This window comes from Mya arenaria, chromosome 17 (genome assembly GCF_026914265.1).
Source record: "Mya arenaria isolate MELC-2E11 chromosome 17, ASM2691426v1".
In the NCBI taxonomy this organism is placed as follows: Eukaryota; Metazoa; Mollusca; class Bivalvia; order Myida; family Myidae; genus Mya; species Mya arenaria.
In genome coordinates, this window is record NC_069138.1 from 55,733,361 (window position 1) to 55,757,995 (window position 24,635).

Genomic DNA, 24,635 nt, shown 5'->3' on the forward strand with positions numbered 1-24,635 from the left:
CTAAGTATAAAGCTCCCTTTAGCTCCGATAAAGGTTCCATTATCGCAAATTCAAAACATTGCTAACTAGTTAGAACTGGAACAAATTTAGTACACGCCTTATCATTTTAACTGTGTCTTGGTTCAAAATAATGTCCTACTTTTGGTCAATGTAATAGTTACAGTCGATATAAGTTAAGAAATAAAGCAGACCACGTCGTGTGCTCCTTGAGTCATGTGGTGGTACGCCTTGGTTATTTTGCTATTCGGTAGGTCATATTATTAATGTGTATTAATACATGGATTCTATGCACTACAATGCACAAAAAGTCATGTAACTAACTCTTCTCTTTTTTCAATTCATATTTTCAAAGTATTTCAATCTGATTCACCAATTTACACATCCTGTGAAATTTTTTAGTCCATATTAAACATTTCTTTTCGAAAAATACCTGGTAGTTATGTACGTGCACTTATGTTATATACTAAATGCAGTTCATATGTTATGATAATATTGATTAAAGATGGAAATATGTCCGTTAAATAAAATACGCAAATAGTAGAATGCTGCAATTGAGAAAAACCTTAAGTGTAGTATATTGGCGCAAACAATCTAGTAAATGCACATGCATGACTTGATGTGCCAAACAAAAAATTTAAATGAGCTCCTGTAAAATTATGTCAAAGTCAGTTACAGTACAGTTACAGTATAAATTTGGAATTAACAATTGGAGGGTCATTTTTTCAACGCTTGCGTCAATCTAACAAAACTACTTTATAAAACGGAGTACAACATTTAACTTGAGTATTCCTTTCAATTGTGTGTTTGGTTTTTTCTCCTGCTTTGTCATACAAACATTTAATCATTTTATGATAAAGATAATATCAATTTCATATTAGCGATATTGTGAGCTGAAAGCTAAAATGAATCATTGTCCTAAATAGAAACCAGTACTGGTATCCTAAGAAACAGCACGCGAAGGTACCCCTGGTGGGGATCGGACCTACAACCTTTTGGGTGAAAGGCAGATGCCTCTTTCACTTCACCACTGCCACACTGGTGGGGATCGAACCTACAACCTCTTGAGTGAACGGCGGGTACCTTACCACTAAATTACTGTCACCCTGGTTGCGATCGTAACTACGGCCTCTTAGGTGAGGGGCAGACACCTTTTCCATTAGACCAATGTAACCCTGGTGGGGATCGTACCTACAACCTTTTGGGTGAAAGGCAGACAGCTCTATCACTAGATCATTGCCACAATGGCGGGGATCGAACCTACAACCTCTTGTGTGAGGGACGGACACCTTTTCCATTAGACCACTGTCACCATGGTGGGGATCGAACCTACAACCTCTTGAGTGAGGGGCGGACACCTTTTCCATTAGACCACTGTCACCATGGTGGGGATCGAACCTACAACCTCTTGTGTGAGGGGCGGACACCTTTTCCATAAGACCACTGTCACCATGGTGGGGATCGTACCTACAACCTCTTGAGTGAGGGGCGGACACCTTTTCCATAAGACCACTGTCACCATGGCGGGGATCGTACGTACAAGCTCTTGAGTGAGGGGCGGACACCTTTTCCATAAGACCACTGTCACCATGGTGGGGATCGAACCTACAACCTCTTGAGTGAGGGGCGGACACCTTTTCCATATGACCACTGTCACCATGGTGGGGATCGAACCTACAACCTCTTAGGTGAGGGGAGGACATCTATACCACTGGACTGGACCTCTCTCACACTCTTAAAGGTTTATGGCAACATATTATTTCACATTGCAATGTTTCCGCTGTTTAATTGGAATGAGATTTGCAATCAATATATTGAAATGGAAATGGCAGAGACAACCTTAGATGCCCAGATACATTGTTAACAGGCATCAAAACCAAAGAGAAGGTAAAGCATTTTATTATTCCTTCAAGGGTCATTGACGGCAAGTCATGTTGAAAGGGCTGTACCTCATCTTCAACTTGAATTGTTGGTAGTTGTGGATTACAAAGCCTTTGAAAAGTACGTTATTGTTTTTATTTTTACTTTACAAATTGAAAGTAGAAACTCTCAAAGCCTACTTTTTTAGAAATGGTATTTTTTTAGGACAAAAATCTCTTTTGAATCCTTCTAACAAAGTTTATTCATTATCGTTTAATTATTCAGTGTTTTAGCGAACACGATGTCATCAAATATCGCCAGTTTGGTCAAAGCTAGCCTTAACGTTTAGTAATTGGTTAACATTTATCCAATAATAACTATTAGCCAATCAAAACATTTAAATTGCAAACTCACCAAACGATGACCGGTGGAGAATTTATCCAAGTTTTACATAATTTGATGCAGTTAATCATCTTATTCACTGTGGACATCCAAACGCATCTGAGCTATATGTATTTGTATTACTAACAAACGCTAACTTTTTCTTAGAGTGTTCAATACTGCCATTTAACTATTACAACATAACCTTATTGTTATTTTGGTGACCTTGTGTTATTCATAGTTTCATACGTCAGGTGGTATCAACTCACCCCGTCAACAGACTCTCATTCAACGCGTGTCTCGAATGCAGTCAACGATGCTAAAACATACGTTTCTTCCTTGATCCACTCGGTGAGTAAATTGTTTTTATCATACGATATTACAATTCATGTTTTAATTAAAAGTGCTTTAAGTGAGCTTTAAACTGGTATACGTTATTATCCTTTAGGTTTGTCTTGTGTATATTTTGCTTATCGTTCTTACAGTACTAAAGCATATATACTCATTAGTGCTATGTGTTTATTATTGGAAATAATCCCCAATACGTACTATATTCGTTTGAATAAAATCATAGTTCTTTTGTTCGAGTGCTTTTAATCTGTAAAAATTTCTATGAATATTAAATGTTCATAAGCATGCCCGTACAGTATAACGATGACATTATAAGTGGATGTATTGTAAATGAGAGTTTGTTGAACAGTTTAGGGAAGAATGAGTGCACAACACTAGTTTGCTTATACATTATATGTCTTAATATATCATACAAAAGAAAACATTTTTTTTTTAAATAATCAAAGGGAAAACAAGAGTAAGAGAGCAGATTTATCTGAAAAATGTTTAATGACTAAAGCAAGAATACGATGTTTGTCTTCTGTCACTTATCAGTGCAGTGTTTTGAAAAAAGAAGACAGTTTGGTTCTGGATTAATAGATACCGGTATGTTGTATGAATATGTTGTTGTTGTTTTTGCGCAGAAGTCAGTTTCCAAATTATATGCTCTGCATGGGTTTCAAAATAGCTGTTTCTTCGATTTAAAGGTTTGTTAATAGCTACTAGTATCAGGTACAATCTTTTATATTGCATAGTGAATGATCTGTTGTTAGAATTAAGAAAAATGACATCGATCATAGCTGCAGCACATTTATTAGCCAAACAAATTCTTTCAAGCAGTTGTGCCACTGTGGTATAAACGAGGACTTGCAAAAAGGTATGTACAGCGGAGTGGTGAATCGAGGGCGAAGATTGTACACATAGATGAAGACGGAAGAAAGGGTTACGGGTATTTGATTATAAGATAGTGCATGCATGTGATCTTTATATTTTTTCACTTTCAGAGTAACAATGTCTACAAAAGTCTTCGGAGTCATCAGATATACATCACACTGAAACTGGTCGATGTTTTGGTCATGACGGTAATCAATTAATGTAGAATACTAGTTTACCGACCACTAGCGAATACATAAATGAGGTGCTCATAACCAGCTCATTTAGCTAATGATTGTATTTTTTAAATCGTTAACTCAGCGAATCAATATATCATCAGCTGAACGGTGTTTATTCCAAGTCAGAAGGTGTTGGCTTTGCTACTAATCACACCCTATTCCAGGTTACTGACCATTAAATAAATTTCCTATATACTATGTAGTGAATTAACCTGTATGCCAGCTAACTTAAACTCATTTTTGGTAGTTAACAACCATCAACACCATATATGTAATGAAAGTTCCAGTGGTGTCCTTAACCAATAAGAAAAGGAAGGACAAACAATGCAGTTGCATGTTCAATGATTATTGTTCTACTTTTGGTATTTTTCCACGCAAATAAACACACTCTTATTTTTTCGTTCGGACAAAAGTGTTCCAAATTTATTTGTTTTATCTTTTTCATGACCAAGAATACTCCGTGGACAGAAAGTGTTAATGTGAATGATTGAAATGCAAGAAACATAAGTGTATGATGCAGAACCAAACAGCTGCCTCCGGCTTACTTTAATAGTTTCCTTTAGCCTTTGCTGTGTAAAGGCGACATTGACATTGAAAATAAAATCGTAATTTTGAGCTATTTATCACGCCATAATACAACTTATCATGAGTCCACTACACTGTAGTCAACTCTTCATACTTCGTCATAAACTATCGTCATGCTAACAAGCATCGGGTATGTCGTGAAACCTCGATACTTTAACATTAAATTTTGCCATGTTCGATTTCACTTCTTAGACTGCTGCGGATTCCCCGTGGACTGAACATGTGAAAGTGAGTGGTAACAATGGGTATGTCGTTGAGCCTAGAGACGTACTTCCGCTGTTCCAACAAAAGGCCATAGAGCTTCAGCAGACGGCACCCCATGACCACACTATGCTTATGACATTGTAAGTTTGTAGTATAGAACATTTAACTATACGCATCATTATTCGAAGGAGCACAATCGTGAGCACATCTTATTTGTTTAAATGATGTTTCAAAGTAATATGAAATTCTGTATAACGGGTACAAACGATTGTCGTTACCATGACAATAATGTTTTAAAGACATAAAAGACATAGCAATTACCATGACAATAATGTTTTAAAGACATACACGACATAGCAATTACCATGACAATAATGTTTTAAAGACATACACGACATAGCAATTACCATGACAATAATGTTTTAAAGACATACACGACATAGCAATTACCATGACAATAATGTTTTAAAGAAAGAAACGTCATAATAATTCGCATACAATCTGAATATTCCAGGTACCCCCTGCACTACAATGGGAGCAGTTCTACTTTCTCTGGTATTAATTTTAGATTGTTCATTTGTTTATCATATTTTCAATTAATCAAACAGGGTGGAAACTTAGACTTTTTAATTTAAAGAAAAAACAAATGAAAACACAGATGTAGGTCTGTAAAGAGTACAGTATAAATGCAATTAATACTGAAAAACGAAATACGTGTGAAATATCGATTTCAGTGGCTTATGATCTTCCCTTTCTTTTTTTATACGTTAAGAGATAAAAGCGGTTCATATGGACAACCACTTTTAGTTCAATAACAAAAAAAAACACACTTATACTTAAACGGCCTATGACTTCCTGTTATATTAACAATATAACTTTCAGGTTACGCCTACACACAGGCAGAGTGTAAGGCCAAGAGTGTTTCCGTTGTCCAGGACAACGAGGACTTCTACACTGCGCAGTTGATGGCTCACGAGATTGGACACAGGTTTCAAAAAAAATACGTAATGTTAAACTGCAGAAAAAACAACACACGCACATACACACGCACACACATGCAAACACAATATAAATCTTACCTAAGCTTTAAGTATCAAATTTGACAACAGTGCATCCGTTAAGTAAAATGCGCTTCATGAGGAAGCTCTAAAGAAAATTGTGTTGTCAATGTAAAAGGTCACAGAACCATTATTGTCATATTATTTAACCTTGCATGTAAATAAAATAAATGCTTTAGAGGGCAATATGTACGTTCGACATGTTTTGTAAAACAAAATCCATAACAGCTGGAAGCTGTCGGCGGGACAAAATGAATGGCTGGAATGGCGTTTTTCCCCACCTGCGGTTTGGACCCATATAACGAGCACTCTTGGTTTATATTTTACACCATTTTCGTGTACATCAACCATGATTGTTTCAGCCTGGGATGTGAGCATGACGGCAATGGAAACTCTTGTCCCACAAACGCAGGTTACGCCATGGAGGCAAACTTTATCCTCGCAAACAAGAAAAAGTGGATATTTTCCTCGTGCTCTGTGACGTACATTAGGAATTATCTAGACTTCCTGAAGACGTATGCATTCACATAAATGCTATTTTGAATATATAAATTGTGTTTACAATATCTGTAATCACACTTTTTATACCAATTATGTTTAAAACAGTTTGTGTTCCATGATTTATGTTGTCGTTATTGTTTTAATTTACCTTTTTATCCTAAAACTACATAGATACCTCATTAATGATATATATGTGTCATCAACATTCCCTAATTTGTTGAGTGATAAAACTTAAAGTTTGCGAATAAATAGCCATCTCCTAAGATAGACATTTGTATTAAATGCACTAAAATGAATTACTAGTTAGAATTATTATATACAATTATAATGCTGTGTTTTGCAGTCACCACACGAACTGTCTTAATTATATAAACAATAACAATGTTCCCCCGGCGATTACAACAGCAGCCCATCAGTGGTACGGCCAGGTGTACAATCTTGATGAACAGTGCAGAATGCATTACGGTCCCACGTCCTACCTTTGTAGGGTAAGAATTGCTTTGTAGTTTCATAAAAAAACGCAATAAAAAAGCAACCATTTAGATGTAATAAACGACAAAGTATGAACTGTACGACCAGGTGTAAAATCTAGGTCAGGAATGCAGACTGCCTTTTGGTTTCGCAGGCTTTGTAGGCCAAATGATCATCCAATGGGATGTCGCAAACCCATTATGCATACTATTAACTTTTTATGCAGTGTTTCAATCAATTTTTATTAGAAGTTTTTAAAACCTCAGATGGATTGAACATGTTATCAATAACATTATATCTTTTAAACGTGCAATAAGCAACAATATCAACCCTTCAATAGTACTACTTCGTTTAAGCGGTTGACATTTCAATTTTATGCACCAGTCAATTGTAACCATGGCCCCCAGGTCCGGGGAATAGCGGGTACTTTGACTCTGGGTAAAATTCCCACCAAATACCCCCGCGCCCAAGGGACCCTAGGTAAGGCCCATTCCCCGCTATTTTTTGCTCGAATTCAAAACCACCGCATTCACCCGGCACTGCGGGTCAACCTGGTAGGTAAAATCACGGCCCATTTCCCCGGCTATCCCCGATATACCCCAGGACCTGGGTGGGGGGAGGATGTGGTTACAATTGACTGGTGCATTATAAGGTACTGTGTAAAATGGCAGTGTGATAGTGACGATATGTTCAAGAACGAGCATATTTCTCAAAGTTGACTTTCTCACCTTGGAAAGGATCGATAAGCGGTGGCCTTGTATGTAAATAAATGATGTTTTCAGGATCAGTATAATGGAGATTACACCGGCGTGTGTTTGAAAATGTTCTGCCATGATCCAGTGAAGAGGGGCTGTTATTATCTGGACGGAGGGGACGGCACACCTTGTGGTGACAGAAAGGTAATAATGCAATGACGTTGAACGTAGATCTGATTTTGGACCGATTCATAAAATATAAAAGACGAAAATATATTCCCTTTAAAACAAAAACTATTAACAATCCTTTCTACGTTAAGACTTATGTAAAAAAACTACAGAAACAAGCTCAGTAGCCAATAGTTTAAACATAAACCCCGTTTAATGGCACAGGGTAAACGCCAAAGACATAGAACGAAAAATCAACAACAAAAATATCGCAAACAAGAAACATGGTACAACACAGCACAAACCTCCACAAACAGCACAGGGCATATATACTGTATAAAACCTAGGTATGTTAATCAAGGATTGTTAGGTACCGCCTTTCCTCTTTTATGAAACACGGACTTGGTCTGTTACTTTGTGTATGTTTAATAGTTTCTATATATAAACGAATCCCACAACGAGTAGCTATAACCCGTATAATAACACATGTCGACTCTGAGCGATTTCTGTATGTTTGTCTTGCAGTGGTGTATGTCAAATGAATGCATAGCAAGTACACACGTTACGGGGGTCTCAGGTAGGTAGTATCATAATGGCAACACCTGTTAGAATTGCATTATAGCCCATAATTGGTTCTAATTGCATGGTGGCCCATCGTTGGTTCTAATTGCATGGTGGCCCATCGTCGGTTCTAATTGCATGGTGGCCCATCGTTGGTTCTAATTATACTGTGCCCCATCGTTGGTTCTAATTATACTGTGGCCCATCATTGGTTGTAATTGAATGGTGGCCCATCGTTGGTTCTAATTGCATGGTGGCCCATCGTTGGTTCTAATTGCATGTTGGCCCATCGTTGGTTCTAATTTCATTATGGCCCATCGTTGGTTCTAATTGCATGGTGGCCCATCGTTGGTTCTAATTGCATGGTGGCTCATCGTTGGTTCTAATTATACTGTGGCCCATCGTTGGTTCTAATTGTATGGTGGCCCATCGTTGGTTCTAATTGAAGTGTGGCCCATCGTTGGTTCTAAATGCATTATGGCCCATCGTTGGTTGTAATTGAATGGTGGCCGATCGTTGGTTCTAATTTCATTATGGCCCATCGTTGGTTGTACTTGAAGTGTGGCCAATCGTTGGTTCTAAATGCATTATGGCCCATCGCTGGTTGTAATTGAATGGTGGCCGATCGTTGGTTCTAATTTCATTATGGCCCATCGTTGGTTGTAATTGAACTGTGGCCCATCGTTGGTTCTAATTGCATTATGGCCCATCGTTGGTTCTAATTGAATGGTGGCCGATCGTTGGTTCTAATTGCATGGTGGCCCATCGTTGGTTCTAATTTCATTATGGCCCATCGTTGGTTCTTATTGCATTGTGGCCCATCGTTGGTTCTAATTGCATGGTGGCCCATCGTTGGTTCTAATTGCATGGTGGCCGATCGTTGGTCCTAATTGCATTATGGCCCATCGTTGGTTCTAATTGCATAGTGGCCCATCGTTGGTTCTTATTGCATTGTGGCCCATCGTTGGTTCTAATTGCATGGTGGCCCATTGTTGGTTCTAATTGCATGGTGGCCCATCGTTGTTTCTAATTTCATTATGGCCCATCGTTGGTTCTTATTGCATTGTGGCCCATCGTTGGTTCTAATTGCATGGTGGCCCATCGTTTGTTCTAATTGCATGGTGGCCGATCGTTGGTCTTAATTGCATTATGGCCCATCGTTGGTTCTAATTGCATAGTGGCCCATCGTTGGTTCTAATTGCATGGTGGCCCATCGTTGGTTCTAATTGAATGATGGCCCATTGTTGGTTCTAATTGCATGGTGGCCCATCGTTGGTTCTAACTGCATAGTGGCCCATCGTTGGTTCTAATTGCATGGTGGCCCATCGTTGGTTCTAATTGCATGGTGGCCGATCGTTGGTTCTAATTTCATGGTGGCCCATCATTAGTTCTAAATGCATTATGGCCCATTGCTGGTTGTAATTGCATGGTGGCCCATTGTTGGTTCTAATTGCATTATGGCCCATCGTTGGTTCTAATTGCATGGTGGCAGATCGTTGGTTCTAATTGCATGGTAGCCCATCGTTGGTTCTAATTGCATGGTGGCCCATCGTTGGTTCTAATTGCATGGTGGCCCATCGTTGGTTCTAATTGCATGGTGGCCCATCGTTGGTTCTAATTATACTGTGGCCCATCGTTGGTTCTAATTGCATGGTGGCCCATCGTTGGTTGTAATTATACTCTGGCCCATCGTTGGTTCTAAATGCATTATGGCCCATCGTTGGTTGTAATTGAATGGTGGCCGATCGTTGGTTCTAATTTCATTATGGCCAATCGTTGGTTGTAATTCAAGTGTGGCCCATCGTTGTTTCTAAATGCATTATGGCCCATCGCTGGATGTAATTGAATGGTGGCCCATCGTTGGTTCTAATTTCATTATGGCCCATCGTTGGTTCTTATTGCATTGTGGCCCATCGTTGGTTCTAATTGCATGGTAGCCCATCGTTGGTTCTAATTGCATGGTGGCCCATCGTTGGTTCTAATTGCATGGTGGCCCATCGTTGGTTCTAATTGCATGTTGGCCCATCGTTGGTTCTAATTTCATTATGGCCCATCGTTGGTTCTAATTGCATGGTGGCCCATCGTTGGTTCTAATTGCATGGTGGCCCATCGTTGGTTCTAATTATACTGTGGCCCATCGTTGGTTCTCATTGTATGGTGGCCCATCGTTGGTTCTAATTGAAGTGTGGCCCATCGTTGGTTCTAAATGCATTATGGCCCATCGTTGGTTGTAATTGAATGGTGGCCGATCGTTGGTTCTAATTTCATTATGGCCCATCGTTGGTTGTACTTGAAGTGTGGCCAATCGTTGGTTCTAAATGCATTATGGCCCATCGCTGGTTGTAATTGAATGGTGGCCGATCGTTGGTTCTAATTTCATTATGGCCCATCGTTGGTTGTAATTGAACTGTGGCCCATCGTTGGTTCTAATTGCATTATGGCCCATCGTTGGTTCTAATTGAATGGTGGCCGATCGTTGGTTCTAATTGCATGGTGGCCCATCGTTTGTTCTAATTTCATTATGGCCCATCGTTGGTTCTTATTGCATTGTGGCCCATCGTTGGTTCTAATTGCATGGTGGCCCATCGTTGGTTCTAATTGCATGGTGGCCGATCGTTGGTTTTAATTGCATTATGGCCCATCGTTGGTTCTAATTGCATAGTGGCCCATCGTTGGTTCTTATTGCATTGTGGCCCATCGTTGGTTCTAATTGCATGGTGGCCCATTGTTGGTTCTAATTGCATGGTGGCCCATCGTTGTTTCTAATTTCATTATGGCCCATCGTTGGTTCTTATTGCATTGTGGCCCATCGTTGGTTCTAATTGCATGGTGGCCCATCGTTTGTTCTAATTGCATGGTGGCCGATCGTTGGTCTTAATTGCATTATGGCCCATCGTTGGTTCTAATTGCATAGTGGCCCATCGTTGGTTCTTATTGCATTGTGGCCCATCGTTGGTTCTAATTGAATGATGGCCCATTGTTGGTTCTAATTGCATGGTGGCCCATCGTTGGTTCTAACTGCATAGTGGCCCATCGTTGGTTCTAATTGCATGGTGGCCCATCGTTGGTTCTAATTGCATGGTGGCCCATCGTTGGTTCTAATTTCATGGTGGCCCATCGTTGGTTCTAAATGCATTATGGCCCATCGTTGGTTGTAATTGCATGGTGGCCCATTGTTGGTTCTAATTGCATTATGGCCCATCGTTGGTTCTAATTGCATGGTGGCCGATCGTTGGTTCTAATAGCATGGTAGCCCATCGTTGGTTCTAATTTGATCATGGCCCATCGTTGGTTCTTATTGCATTGTGGCCCATCGTTGGTTCTAATTGCATGGTGGCCCATTGTTGGTTCTAATTGCATGGTGGCCCATCGTTGATTGTAATTGCATAGTGGCCCATCGTTGGTTCTAATTGCATGGTGGCCCATCGTTGGTTCTCATTTCATTATGGCCCATCGTTGGTTCTTATTGCATTGTGGCCCATCGTTGGTTCTAATTGCATGGTAGCCCATCGTTGGTTCTAATTGCATGGTGGCCCATCGTTGGTTCTAATTGCATGGTGGCCCATCGTTGGTTCTAATTTCATGGTGGCCCATCATTAGTTCTAAATGCATTATGGCCCATTGCTGGTTGTAATTGCATGGTGGCCCATTGTTGGTTCTAATTGCATTATGGCCCATCGTTGGTTCAAATTGCATGGTGGCAGATCGTTGGTTCTAATTGCATGGTAGCCCATCGTTGGTTCTAATTGCATGGTGGCCCATCGTTGGTTCTAATTGCATGGTGGCCCATCGTTGGTTCTAATTGCATGGTGGCCCATCGTTGGTTCTAATTATACTGTGGCCCATCGTTGGTTCTAATTGCATGGTGGCCCATCGTTGGTTGTAATTATACTCTGGCCCATCGTTGGTTCTAAATGCATTATGGCCCATCGTTGGTTGTAATTGAATGGTGGCCGATCGTTGGTTCTAATTTCATTATGGCCAATCGTTGGTTGTAATTCAAGTGTGGCCCATCGTTGTTTCTAAATGCATTATGGCCCATCGCTGGTTGTAATTGAATGGTGGCCCATCGTTGGTTCTAATTTCATTATGGCCCATCGTTGGTTCTTATTGCATTGTGGCCCATCGTTGGTTCTAATTGCATGGTAGCCCATCGTTGGTTCTAATTGCATGGTGGCCCATCGTTGGTTCTAATTGCATGGTGGCCCATCGTTGGTTCTAATTTCATGGTGGCCCATCGTTGGTTCTAAATGCATTATGGCCCATTGTTGGTTGTAATTGCATGGTGGCCCATTGTTGGTTCTAATTGCATTATGGCCCATCGTTGGTTCTAATTGCATGGTGGCAGATCGTTGGTTCTTATTGCATGGTAGCCCATCGTTGGTTCTAATTTCATCATGGCCCATCGTTGGTTCTTATTGCATTGTGGCCCATCGTTGGTTCTAATTGCATGGTGGCCCATTGTTGGTTGTAATTGAATGGTGGCCCATCGTTGGTTCTAATTGCATGGTGGCCCATCGTTGGTTCTAATTGCATGGTGGCCCATCGTTGGTTCTAATTTCATTATGGCCATCGTTGGTTCTTATTGCATTGTGGCCCATCGTTGGTTCTAATTGCATGGTAGCCCATCGTTGGTTCTAATTGCATGGTGGCCCATCGTTGGTTCTTATTGCATTGTGGCCCAACGTTGGTTCTAATTGCATGGTGGCCCATCGTTGGTTCTAATTGCATGGTGGCCCATCGTTTGCGCTTCTCCCTGTAGTGTAGCTTTTGGCATAATGAAGATGTTTTGTCACAAAGTCAATCCCGTTGTTTTAATAAAACTTTATTTACTTAACATTCACATATAGCACAATTTTTATTTTTCAATAACGTGAAAATGAAAATGGCCTATTTGGCCAATGTATGTACAAAGTTACACAATTTTAAGTCCTGCTGCACATTATAGTTGACCGTAAAAAATACCTTTGTAGCTACCATCAATCAGCTTTAAAGAAATATTTATTTTTTCTAAACAACTCATTAATGGCATGCTAGCGGAATGTTCCTTTTATGAAATACCAATAATTGAACATGTAGATACCTGTGCAGCAGGCGATCAACCAGGAGTCGTTTACAATGGGAGAACATGCGAACAAATACGTATATCCCATCACAGTGATTGTTCAAGGAGTGAAGTCAAACGTATGTGTTGTAATGCGTGCAGCTCAAACCCAGTCACCACAGCCACGCCAAACATCGTCACACAAACGTATTCGGCTAGTACTGATATTGACGGACAGTGTGTGAACAAGCACGGTGCTGGTTCATTTCTTTGTAGGGTAGGTTGTTTGACAATATACAAGTCCGATTAAGTATAGTTTTATGATATTGTAAATTTAAACATGCCAATTATTGGCACTATATTTTGATGATACATGAATATGTCAGATTATATTTGTCTGCTCCTTTGAAATCATTTTGTTTATGTAAATCTGAGTTTCTGTTATATGTGAATTGGTTGGAGGCCTTAAAGCACATCATATAAGTTGAATATTAAGGGGGAGCTGAGTGTAGGAAAGTACTGGGAAGGGGGGGGGGGGCGTAAATAAATGTTATAGTGTTATATGGGAGGGTGGAGATAAATGCAATGAATTAGTAATTATACCACGAAGACTACAGGGACTGGCCCGGTAGTCAGAACATCAAATTTAAACCATGTTTAGAGGCATGAGGTAAGTACCATAACGACACTGAACGAAAGACACAAGCGATATTGGTATACAATAGTATAATAATAATTACAATAGCCAGGCTGTGGGTTGTTACTTTCAGAGGGAAGAAATAATGTGGAAAAGTGGTTACACATTTATCAAAAGGAAAATACATGCTTCTATGATTATCTAACGTTTTGTGTTAAGAATGCCGGGTGCGTTTTTAAAATGATTCAATATAATAGCCAAATATTTGCCTAATTGACGAAGTGTTTGTTCATTGTTTTCATTCATTAGAGATTCGAAACTAAGACAGTTTGTGTTTCTTTGGAATCGCTCTGGAATTTGCTTTTTTCGTAATTGATTAAAAAATACCTTTGAATAAGTAATAAAATTCGTCTCCGACCTCTACAGAGTTACAAACATTGCAAATTATATCACGAAACAACTGACCACACACGAATCGAAATAGCTTTACCGATAACTGATTGGAAATACCGCATTGAAACGGTCAGTGAAACACGAGTTCTAGGGAGCATTAGACAATTATACCATCGTATGAGACAGAAATGTCTTACCTGATGTGAACCTGTACATGTAAATAACATTTTGAAAAACCTTTTTATAGTTTTATTCATTTATAATGTTGTTCCACAAATAATTCAAGGGTGCAACAGCGTATGATGGTAAAGCTTACTCAGAAGTGATATGTGGTGACGTACAGTGCCACGACACGACAAGGGACAACTGGTGTCTGTCCTCAGTCGCTGATGACCGCACTTCTTGTGGCAACAGAAAGGTAAATGTTGTTGTTGTTGTATTTTGTTGTTGTTTTATTTTGACACCTGAATATGTACCAAAGTAAGTCATAGTTATTAAATCACTTCTGAAATTTATGTTTCAGTTTTAGTTAGTTGCCTCAATTTAATAGTACCAGCCACATTGATAGTAACACCATACTAGTATGTAATAAAATAACACAGTTTCGATGTAAATGTATGCGCAATATTGTCTTAGTGCATTTGGGGTTGTTTGAACTGTTACAGTGGTGTATACGCGGAACATGCGTCCATGACAACTCCGCCCCGTCCGTTCCTGGTATGTTAATGTACATTTTAATTTGAACAGATTCCATCGGTAAACACTATAGTTGATCCAAAGTTACTATAACGTTTTTCATAAAGTTTGAATTTAACGAAATATTATGAAATCTCAATTTTCAAGAATCGTAACAAGAATCGCCTGTTGTCATTTCCAAGTTAGTTCTCATCTGCATGTGTGTTCAGTTATGGCTGCGGCCAACGGTAACAATGTGATTCCCCGCTTGCAGTGTAAGCGTTGCGATTCAACAGGGGTACAAAAACAAAACAGTTAGCTTACGTGAGCGAATGTTAGCCTTGAACTCAGTGCTGATCTGAGTTCTAATTAGAATAAGTAATGGTAAAAATGCGCTATCTCTGCCCCCTTCAAATGATTTAACCTGTAATTTAACCAATACTGTATTCATCCATACAGATAAAACGATGTATGGAGTAACCTTCTCAACTTTTTGAACTTCACAATTATTATTTCAATCTAAATCAAATACGTATTATATTCAACCCATAAGGCAGCATGTGTATAACTATAAGGTCTACACTGTAATGTAAAGTATATGTATCTCAACAATTTAACCATATAGACAATTGCCCCTGGGGTGACCAAAAAGGCGTGGCGTCCTATGGAATGACGTGTGCCCAGATTGCGCAGCCGCAGCATCACTGGAGATGCTACGACACATTCACACAGAAAGTCTGTTGCGCCTCATGCAATGCAGCTAGAAGAAGTGTATCCGGTAGTTTACATTTCTATATAAGAACCCGGCTGTAATAAGTAAGAAAGTGTGTTTTGCTGGTCAATGGTGTCAGTGGTTGTTTGTTAATCATTCTTACCCTATGGCATTAAGTCAAATTAAGGTTAGTATAATTGTGAAATATAGTGTCTCTACAGTGTCCCATTTTAAAAGTTTGTTTTAGTTCTCATTTCTGCATGTATTGTATCTATGTACGGATTAAACTTTTCTATCAAATGATGGCAAAATGTATAAAAAAAAGTACACTCCAGGCTGTGAATTCGGCGACAAGAGTGACTGGTGTCAGACCAGTATTGACTCACAGGCGGTCAAAAGGATGTGTTACTATGGAGATAATGTACACCTGTGTTGTGAAAGTTGCTCGCATTATAGAAACGCAGCCCATGTCGGTAAGACACCAATCTATAAGGAAGAAATTTGTCTTCATTTTAAATGACCATCACGATATCCAAGCGCATTACTTCAGTTCGGAATGATAAGTTTATCAGCGTACACTTTTGTATCTTTGTTGTATTTGCTACCTTTTAACAAGCAATACTAACATGTGTTGAGTCCACAACATAGTTTAATCAAATACCAGTAACTTCATAATAAATGCGCTTTATTTTGCTTTTTTTAACAATGATGTATTAGGGACAGATCTAGATTTTTGAGTAAAACGTTACGCAATTTGAGGCCTGCAGCTCTGAACATGCGTCCCTACCTATAATATATATTCTTCAAATGTTGGTAGGAGGGCTTAGGAGATCTCCCGCATGAACTTGTTGGTTCTTTTTAATCTCTAATGATGTGTTAGTGTATATTTTGTATTTTTTTCTCCGAAATTTACCGAAACAGTTAAAGTTGGTCCATGCAACCACCGCCCCTAAATCCGCTAGTGAGTATGGAATTATTCGTTTTAAGCCCAAAGTGAATTCCACTTTTTACGCTGAACGTTTCTTGCAAACTACACACGGTGGCTACTTCTTGTTGTCGATCAATACTATCTGTGCTGCACTTTAAGGGAGATCACTGCTTTTGTGATTGCATTTTATGCCCCAAATTGATTGACCAACAATTGATATTTAACGTAAGTTTTATAGCCTGGGTTTGTTTGTCTGTGCGTTTTTACTTTTGATTTATGTACTGCAACTAGGGTATTTTCTGCTGTAGGTTGCGAGTACGGGGACAGAATCAGTACCTGCCAACATTCCCAATGCTCCACCTATGACACTGACACCAGAAACAAGTGTTGTGAAACCTGCCAAGCAACAACCATCGTGGGTTAAGACGAGCATGATTTATTTCTGAATTTATCTTGGAAATATTGGTGTGAGTTTCATGCCAATAAACCATATAACATGTTTCAACAGGTCGTATGTTAAGACGAGCGTTCCCTTTTTGTTTGTGTGTTTGATTTAGTCACTTCTCACGTTTTTTGGACATGTACTACGCGTTAAATTAAGGTAAGTAAGACCGTAGTAAAGAATGATGCAATCTGAAACTGATTCTCAAAAACATTAAGTGAAATAAGAAGAACTGTGTATGAGTCAATTACCAATATATCAGTTATGTGTTTATTATCAAATATAATGGACGAACACAGATGTTTTTATAACAGTATTAGTTCTTATAGAATGTTAAAATCCGGATATGAAAGAAATAGTTAAAATGAAATGTAAAGATACAAGTTAAAATGGAATGTTAAAACACAATATTACATGGCATATTTTAAAAATAATATCAGAAAATATATATATATTGGAATGAATTGATAAATAAGTTAAACATAAAATCACATTAAACTACTTTAAAAACATGTTTTATCCAGTTGTAGGATAATTTAGAAGGGTAAATTTTTATAGTGCAATATAAGATTAATGTACAACCAAAATTCAAAGTAAAACCCACAACATTACGTCATGTATTGAGGTTGTTTCAAGGGCATGTGCAAGCCTCAGTTGTTGGAATGTACACATAGATAAGTTATATAGAAATAAATGCATAAGTATTATAATAACGCTATTACTTCTAAATATTTCCTAACACTATTTCAAAGCCACATGATATGCAGTAAGAAAAAGAAAGCGTTTGTTCATTACTCGCAAATAAGACAACACCATTTATATAATAAATATCTGGTGACGAAAACCAAAGCAATATGTACGAAAAATAGCACTTTTATATAGCCTACATTCTGTCATTGGTGCTACACATCTATATGTGTTTAACTGGATCGAAGTTTCAGTAATATAATCAAAAATATGTAAACTAAACCATTTCTTTCGTTGCGCAAAATTTCCCTTAATTGTCCAATAATTTTCTCAGTAGGACGATATTTGGCCATAGCAATACTTCTTGTGTAATGGCTTTGTCAATGACCACACTTATTTCTTCAATGGGGCAACATTTTCCACAAAGTGTCCAACAATATTGCCAGCAGGTCTGTAGTTGGCCACGACAATGACCTTGCCATTTGACGTCTTGGCCTTGCCGATACCCATCTCACGGGATCCTTTCCATACCATCTGGGTGAAGTGACCTAGAGAGAACATCCAAACTACATGTATTCAATTATATTTAAATATCATGCACACACTTATGCTTAAGTTTATGTTCAAACGTAGATATGTTACGTTTTATTTTGTGGCGTTAAATATCAAATTGTATAACGAATCATTCTGTTGGACACCTATTCATATTCATCATAGTTATGTTTAGATAATAGTACTAGAGAAATAATGGCGACAAACACCTCCATTCGACGGTACTAGAATATTTGTTTGATGCATTTTGATTTTCGGCTTTCTTACTGTGCGATGAAAATCTTGCATAAATACGTAGTGTTAATCTCTTAACTTTCAAATGACGTTACCTGAACCTAGACTCCTTGGCTCAGTTGAAAAGTCATGTTTGGAAATTTCGCTGTACCATTGCTCACAGGCCTCGCGTCCTGAAAACAAAAGAGGTCTTAGTGCATTGTCTCGTACACCCCTTATGATTTAGTTACTGCTGGAATTGCCCTTCCCTGTATATGTATTGTATTGTAAAGGATAATTGCTGATACATGCAGATATATCAACAATGCTGAACTATTGCTAAAATAAGTCATTGGATGAATTAAAGCAGGTTTTCTTAAACAATCAAAAATAGAAATCTGTTTAATGCATAAATTAAAGGAAGCTAAGACAGAATAAGAAATGTTCATACGGTGAAGACGGAGATTTATTATTTTAATCATTCTTCTCTTAAACAAAACAAAATGAAAATGTTCATTACATGAATAACTATTTCCACATACAGTTACATATTATTCCTTAGAATACAATGAAAACTACATCAATATATACTGAGGAAATTGTCCGTTAACACTGCCCCCAAACAATAGGGAAGAAAAGTCTGGATATTTTTATTTATTATGTGATTGAACATCAAACAGCACCAATTGATCCGGAATAAGGTAACCCACAGCGCTCTTTAAAAGAATTAATGTATTAGTGTCTTTTCAAATAAAGAAACCATTAAAAAAGATGAAGCCAATAGGGGAAAAACAATAATGACTGAAAACGATGTCAGATGGCAACAAAAAAGTAGGATCGAGTGTAAAACATTAGGTAAGGTCTTGCTTGACCGATCTCAATCATTGCACCCACCGGTGTAGTCAGCCCCCGTGGATGACCATTTGCAACAAATGTTTTCTCCTATCCTCTCGCCACCCAGCATGCAATCACTGTGTTGGAAGGCGTTCTTTGATGCAAGGTTCTCCGCCCACTTCTGTGCAAATTCTGACAAATCCTTGGCATGCTTCAGCTTGCTAGCACCGTGTTTAGATCTATAACGAAAAAGTACTTTTAAGCTTTTTGAAAAGAAGATCAGTATGGCCAAAAAAGTATTATAGTATAAGGAATATTACATTTGCAACAAGACCAGTATGGCAAAGAGAAAGATGCTTTATAAGAATGGTTACATTTGCAGCAAAGACCAGTATGTCAAGGGAAAGCTGTTATATAAGGAATGTTACATTTGCAGCAAAGACCAGTATGTCAAGGGAAAGCTGTTATATAAGGAATGTTATATTTGCAGCAAAGACCAGTATGTCAAGGGAAAGCTGTTATATAAGGAATGTTACATTTGCAGCAAAGACCAGTATGTCAAAGGAAAGGTGTTATATAAGGAATGTTACATTTGCAGCAAAGACCAGTATGTCAAAGGAAATGTGTTATATAAAGAATGGTACATTTGCAGCAAAGACCAGTATGTCAAAGGAAAGGTGTTATATAAGGAATGTTACATTTGCAGCAAATACCAGTATGTCAAAGGAAAGGTGTTATATAAGGAATGTTACATTTGCAGCAAAGACCAGTATGCCAAAGGAAAGGTGTTATATAAGGAATGTTACATTTGCAGCAAAGACCAGTATGTCAAAGGAAAGGTGTTATATAAGGAATGTTACATTTGCAGCAAAGACCAGTATGTCAAAGGAAAGGTGTTATATAAGGAATGTTACATTTGCAGCAAAGACCAGTATGTCAAAGGAAAGGTGTTATATAAGGAATGTTATATTTGCAGCAAAGACCAGTATGCCAAAGGAAAGGTGTTATATAAGGAATGTTACATTTGCAGCAAAGACCAGTATGTCAAAGGAAATGTGTTATATAAAGAATGTTACATTTGCAGCAAAGACCAGTATGCCAAAGGAAAGGTGTTATATAAGGAATGTTACATTTGCAGCAAAGACCAGTATGTCAAGGGAAAGCTGTTATATAAGGAATGTTACATTTGCAGCAATGACAAGTATGCCAAAGGAAATGTGTTATATAAAGAATGTTACATTTGCAGCAAAGACCAGTATGTCAAAGGAATGGTGTTATATAAAGAATGTTACATTTGCAGCAAAGACCAGTATGTCAAGGGAAAGCTGTTATATAAGGAATGTTACATTTGCAGCAAAGACCAGTATGTCAAAGGAAAGCTGTTATATAAGGAATGTTACATTTGCAGCAAAGACCAGTATGTCAAAGGAAATGTGTTATATAAAGAATGTTACATTTGCAGCAAAGACCAGTATGTCAAAGGAAAGGTGTTATATAAAGAATGTTACATTTGCAGCAAAGACCAGTATGCCAAAGGAAAGCTGTTATATAAGGAATGTTACATTTGCAGCAAAGACCAGTATGTCAAAGGAAAGGTGTTATATAAGGAATGTTACATTTGCATCAATGACAAGTATGTCAAAGGAATGGTGTTATATAAGGAATGTTAAATTTGCAGCAAAGACCAGTATGCAAAAGGAAAGGTGTTATATAAGGAATGTTACATTTGCATCAATGACAAGTATGTCAAAGGAATGGTGTTATATAAGGAATGTTACATTTGCATCAATGACAAGTATGTCAAAGAAAAGGTGTTATATAAGGAATGTTACATTTGCATCAATGACCAGTATGTCAAAGAAAAGGTGTTATATAAGGAATGTTACATTTGCATCAATGACCAGTATGCCAAAGGTGAGGTGTAATGTTGTATAATAAATGTTATATTTGCAACAAAGACCTGTATGTCAAAGTAGTAATGTTTAATAACGAATGTTACATTTGCAAAAAACGATGAATATGTCAAAGAAACAACTCATACCATTTTACTTTTTGTTGTTTTGTTTAGTTCATATCGCGTTATATGAACGATCACCTTGTGAATGTCAAGCATGGTACAAGTGCCTTTTCCGTTTTCGTAATCGTGTCATATGTATTTAAAGTGACACTTGTATTTTCAATCAATACATACACATGTATAACAAACATAAATTTTGAGTGATAAACCTTTAAATACTTACTAAAAATGCATTTATGGGAAATATCAATTACTGAAACAAGAATGTAACCGTATATTTAATAGCTGAATTTTTTACAGTGATCAACTATTATCCCATAAGGTAGAAATACTGTGTTTTCTGCACATTTCTTTCAAATAAAACACGGTATCCTTTATAAAAACCATTGTTTTCGATATTTATTCATTCTTTTCGTCAGATTTAAACAATTGTTTTAATCGTGGTATATATTGTTTGGGAGTAAGAGTGCATCTTGTAATAATTTTCACTTGAAATGTGAAAAGCACGTTTTTAACACACTTACTAAAGTTTCTTTAATGAATACTTACATATAGATATCCCGATTAAAATCTTTAAAAACACTATATATTTAAATTCCGTACCTTAGTTCATTATGAACCTTCACAGCCTCATCAATAAAGTCTTTGATTTTCTGTGGTTTATCAGCCTTATCCTTTTTTTTGTCCTTTGATTTCTTTTTCTCGTCGTCAGAAGATGATGAAGAAGAGGAACTCGAGTCTCGCCTCTTGCTCTTGCTTTTTGAACCGTTACTCTTTAACTAAAATATTGAACAGAATAAATGAAATCAAACGCGGAGATGTTTCTTTTAAACAAACATGTTTAATGGGTTCTTTTGAACGAACATTTTTATTAGTAAACTGCCTTTTTAATATAAAAAAGGCCTGAAAAATGCAGGTATACGACCAAATTAAACAAGGTGTTATACTTAGAATAAAAGCTAGGAGTATATTACATGATTAAAAATAAAAGTTTAACAAAAAGGAATAAAACTGTATTAATACTTATAGTAAAGACAGACAGTCGAACCCCGTGGGCTCGAACTCCCAGGGACCGGCAAAAAATACATCGAGCCTCGGAAAATTCGAGCCATGCGGGAAATATTACATAACGTGGGAAAACATCGACCCAACGGGATTCGACTGTATGTTGTTTAAATGTTTATCAATTGCAATATATTTGAAATGGTCCAGAATGCACTTAATTGTTTAACAATTATTTCCTATATTTCACACAGTGACTTATAGAAAACATCATGATGATAAAGCATATTTACTGTTTACTGTGATCTAGGACAGGCTATACACGTATATTATGCATCTCAAATTTAATTATTAAAATTAATATGCACAAAGTGTATCAAGTTAGCGGTGAAATCAATTAGACGGATACCCTACCTTGTCATCCGAGAGGGCAAGTTTCTCGAAGTCATCGTCACCCTAAATATTGATACAATTATATAACATTCTCATGCAAGGCAGTGAAAAAGGTCACATTTTCAAAGTAGAGCATTGATATTAATGTATGATATTTTCTTAAAGTGATGTAGTCTGATATGGTTTCGCAGATAAACTTGTAAAAAGTAACCCTTGAGCCGAGGTATAAAATGTCAGCGTGGGTTTGGCCTATTAAATAATCACGTGGGAATAGTGCATCAAATGTCCGCCTTAACGGCCAGCCTGTTATATCTGGGGCAGTGTCAGTCACAAATCTAATTCCAGACTCAAGACTCAATATGGCAAAACTTCATTTCATTGTAACTTTCCTTTTAGCAACGCATTGATAGTGAAATTTGTTGAAATATGTTACTATTTAGATTTTGTTTTATTAGTTGCATAAAATTATATTTTTATAAAAGGAATGAAATAAAATGATGCTTTGTTCCTTCATAAAAATGCTTTTCTTAGTTTGAGTCTTGATTTGGAATTGAGACTATTCGTAATTTTGGCCCCTGAAGAAACACACAGACTGTTATTATAATTCTGTGACAATGGATCCTACACTTGATTAAGCTATATCCATGAATGTCATGCCTATATACAAAGTATTAAGTTATACCAGGCTCTACACATTCGGACGCATACATGATACGCAGTACACAGTTGTTATAGGATAGTTAAGCGATTTTGGGCTATACTCTGAGTGAGGGTACATGAATTATTAGCTTATGTTTTTTCCAAGAATACCATTAAGGCCCTAAATCGCTCACCTATCCTCAAACCACTTTGAGGTAGTATACACTAATAGAAACGTATCTTGCTCAGTACCATGCATTTAATATCAAGATCAGTATACAAATACGAGATATATACATGTATAGTATTGGATATAACGTATTTTCTAATGCTACATGCCGCAATTTTGAGAACTGACCTTGAAACGTCCAGCGTCACCGCCATCAGTGGAAGTTGTCTCCCGTGTCGTCGTGACCTTGGATCCGTCAGCTTTGATTATGGTTTCCTCTACGATTGTCTTTTTCACTCCACCTTTAGGTCAAATGGACTGTACTTCATATAAGTTAAACAAATTGTTTTTGATTTCAAAGAATAGCGTATAATTCTTGGATATTTTTGTACTATGATATTACAATGAACCCAACTCAGATTCAATGCATTTCAAACTTGGTTGTAAGTACTAATATCTCGTATTACTAAATAGATATAAGTGACACCCTTGTACATGTATGGATAATACAAATACATTTTTTTGAAAATATCGCGTGTTCTGTAATAATTACCGTTGTACTCAATCATTGGCTTAAATAATTATATTATTATGGCGATGTAGGTACAAATGTACCTTCCGTTCGGGTGATTGTCTTGGTGGTTTTTCGCTCGGTACCTCCAGAGGCACCTCCATCGCCGAATCTGCTTGCAAACGGTCCGCCACTGCTGCTGGTGTCTGAATTCAACGAGAGAAATCGTAAATGTTTCTTATCTTTTTTTTAAGATTTTTTTAAAGATATACATTTCATCGGTATCTCTTCTAGCAACTTCCAACAGAACCCTTGCCGGGTGTCCTCGAATCTGCTTGCAAACTTGCTGCTGCTGTTTAATTTCAAAGGAAGGTCATAACAAGTTTGATTTCGTTTGTTTGAAAATATCTTAATCAAGTTATATTCTCTCGGAACCACCAATAGTGTCTGGTTTTCACCGACCAAGGCGGTAACCCCTTATTTACTAATAACTATAATTTGATATTCGTGTTAGGTAGTGTCTGGTTTTCCTTTATCCTTGCTCCTGTAAATAAGATATATCATTAACTGTTTGGTGGCCAGACATGACTCTGAAGTTCCGATTGTTTAAATATTCCGAAGAGACCGTCTGTAAGAAAATGTAAGAGTTCACTTTGTCTGATGTGAACAAATTTGCCCGTTAGGTGCCCCTCGCTTTACTGCATACATAAACACCAGTGATGTGTTGTCCCCGTGACAATTCGCATTATAACAAGCAAAAAGAGGACGTGTACAAAGATGAACTTATGTTTGACGCTACGGTTTGCATCTTGAGGTTTTCGATGTACAATCCTGTTATTTTTGACGTCTGATGAACCCAGATAA

The 24,635-nt window shown here is 37.7% G+C and overlaps 2 protein-coding genes across 3 annotated transcripts in view; one reads left to right on the forward strand and one right to left on the reverse strand.

Annotated features, from left to right (window-relative positions):
• The first annotated feature begins 152 nt into the window (after positions 1–152).
• On the forward strand, positions 153–16,817 carry LOC128223806 (A disintegrin and metalloproteinase with thrombospondin motifs 19-like). Its single transcript, XM_052933218.1, has 17 exons — positions 153–247; positions 1,911–1,998; positions 2,493–2,589; positions 3,573–3,650; positions 4,458–4,609; positions 4,984–5,024; positions 5,352–5,457; positions 5,890–6,042; positions 6,372–6,516; positions 7,282–7,398; positions 7,888–7,939; positions 13,003–13,244; positions 14,284–14,415; positions 14,663–14,714; positions 15,298–15,450; positions 15,720–15,857; positions 16,621–16,817. Exons 1-17 carry the CDS (start codon positions 214–216, stop codon positions 16,734–16,736), a joined length of 1,896 nt encoding a protein of 631 aa, XP_052789178.1. The 5' UTR covers positions 153–213; the 3' UTR covers positions 16,737–16,817.
• Positions 16,818–17,010: 193 nt separating this feature from the next.
• Positions 17,011–24,635, reverse strand: part of LOC128223804 (uncharacterized) — a 78,304-nt gene continuing 70,679 nt past the window's right edge. Inside the window, exons 11-17 of one of the 2 annotated variants that reach the window (XM_052933216.1) lie at positions 23,876–23,977; positions 23,450–23,562; positions 22,474–22,515; positions 21,661–21,836; positions 19,101–19,279; positions 18,323–18,400; positions 17,011–17,989 (exon numbers count right to left, since the gene is read on the reverse strand). In XM_052933216.1, the coding sequence (XP_052789176.1) occupies positions 17,835–17,989; positions 18,323–18,400; positions 19,101–19,279; positions 21,661–21,836; positions 22,474–22,515; positions 23,450–23,562; positions 23,876–23,977 (845 nt within the window). In that variant the 3' untranslated portion in view covers positions 17,011–17,834. The remainder of the gene's footprint in view (positions 17,990–18,322; positions 18,401–19,100; positions 19,280–21,660; positions 21,837–22,473; positions 22,516–23,449; positions 23,563–23,875; positions 23,978–24,635) is intronic. The other variant, XM_052933217.1, reaches the window with a different exon arrangement.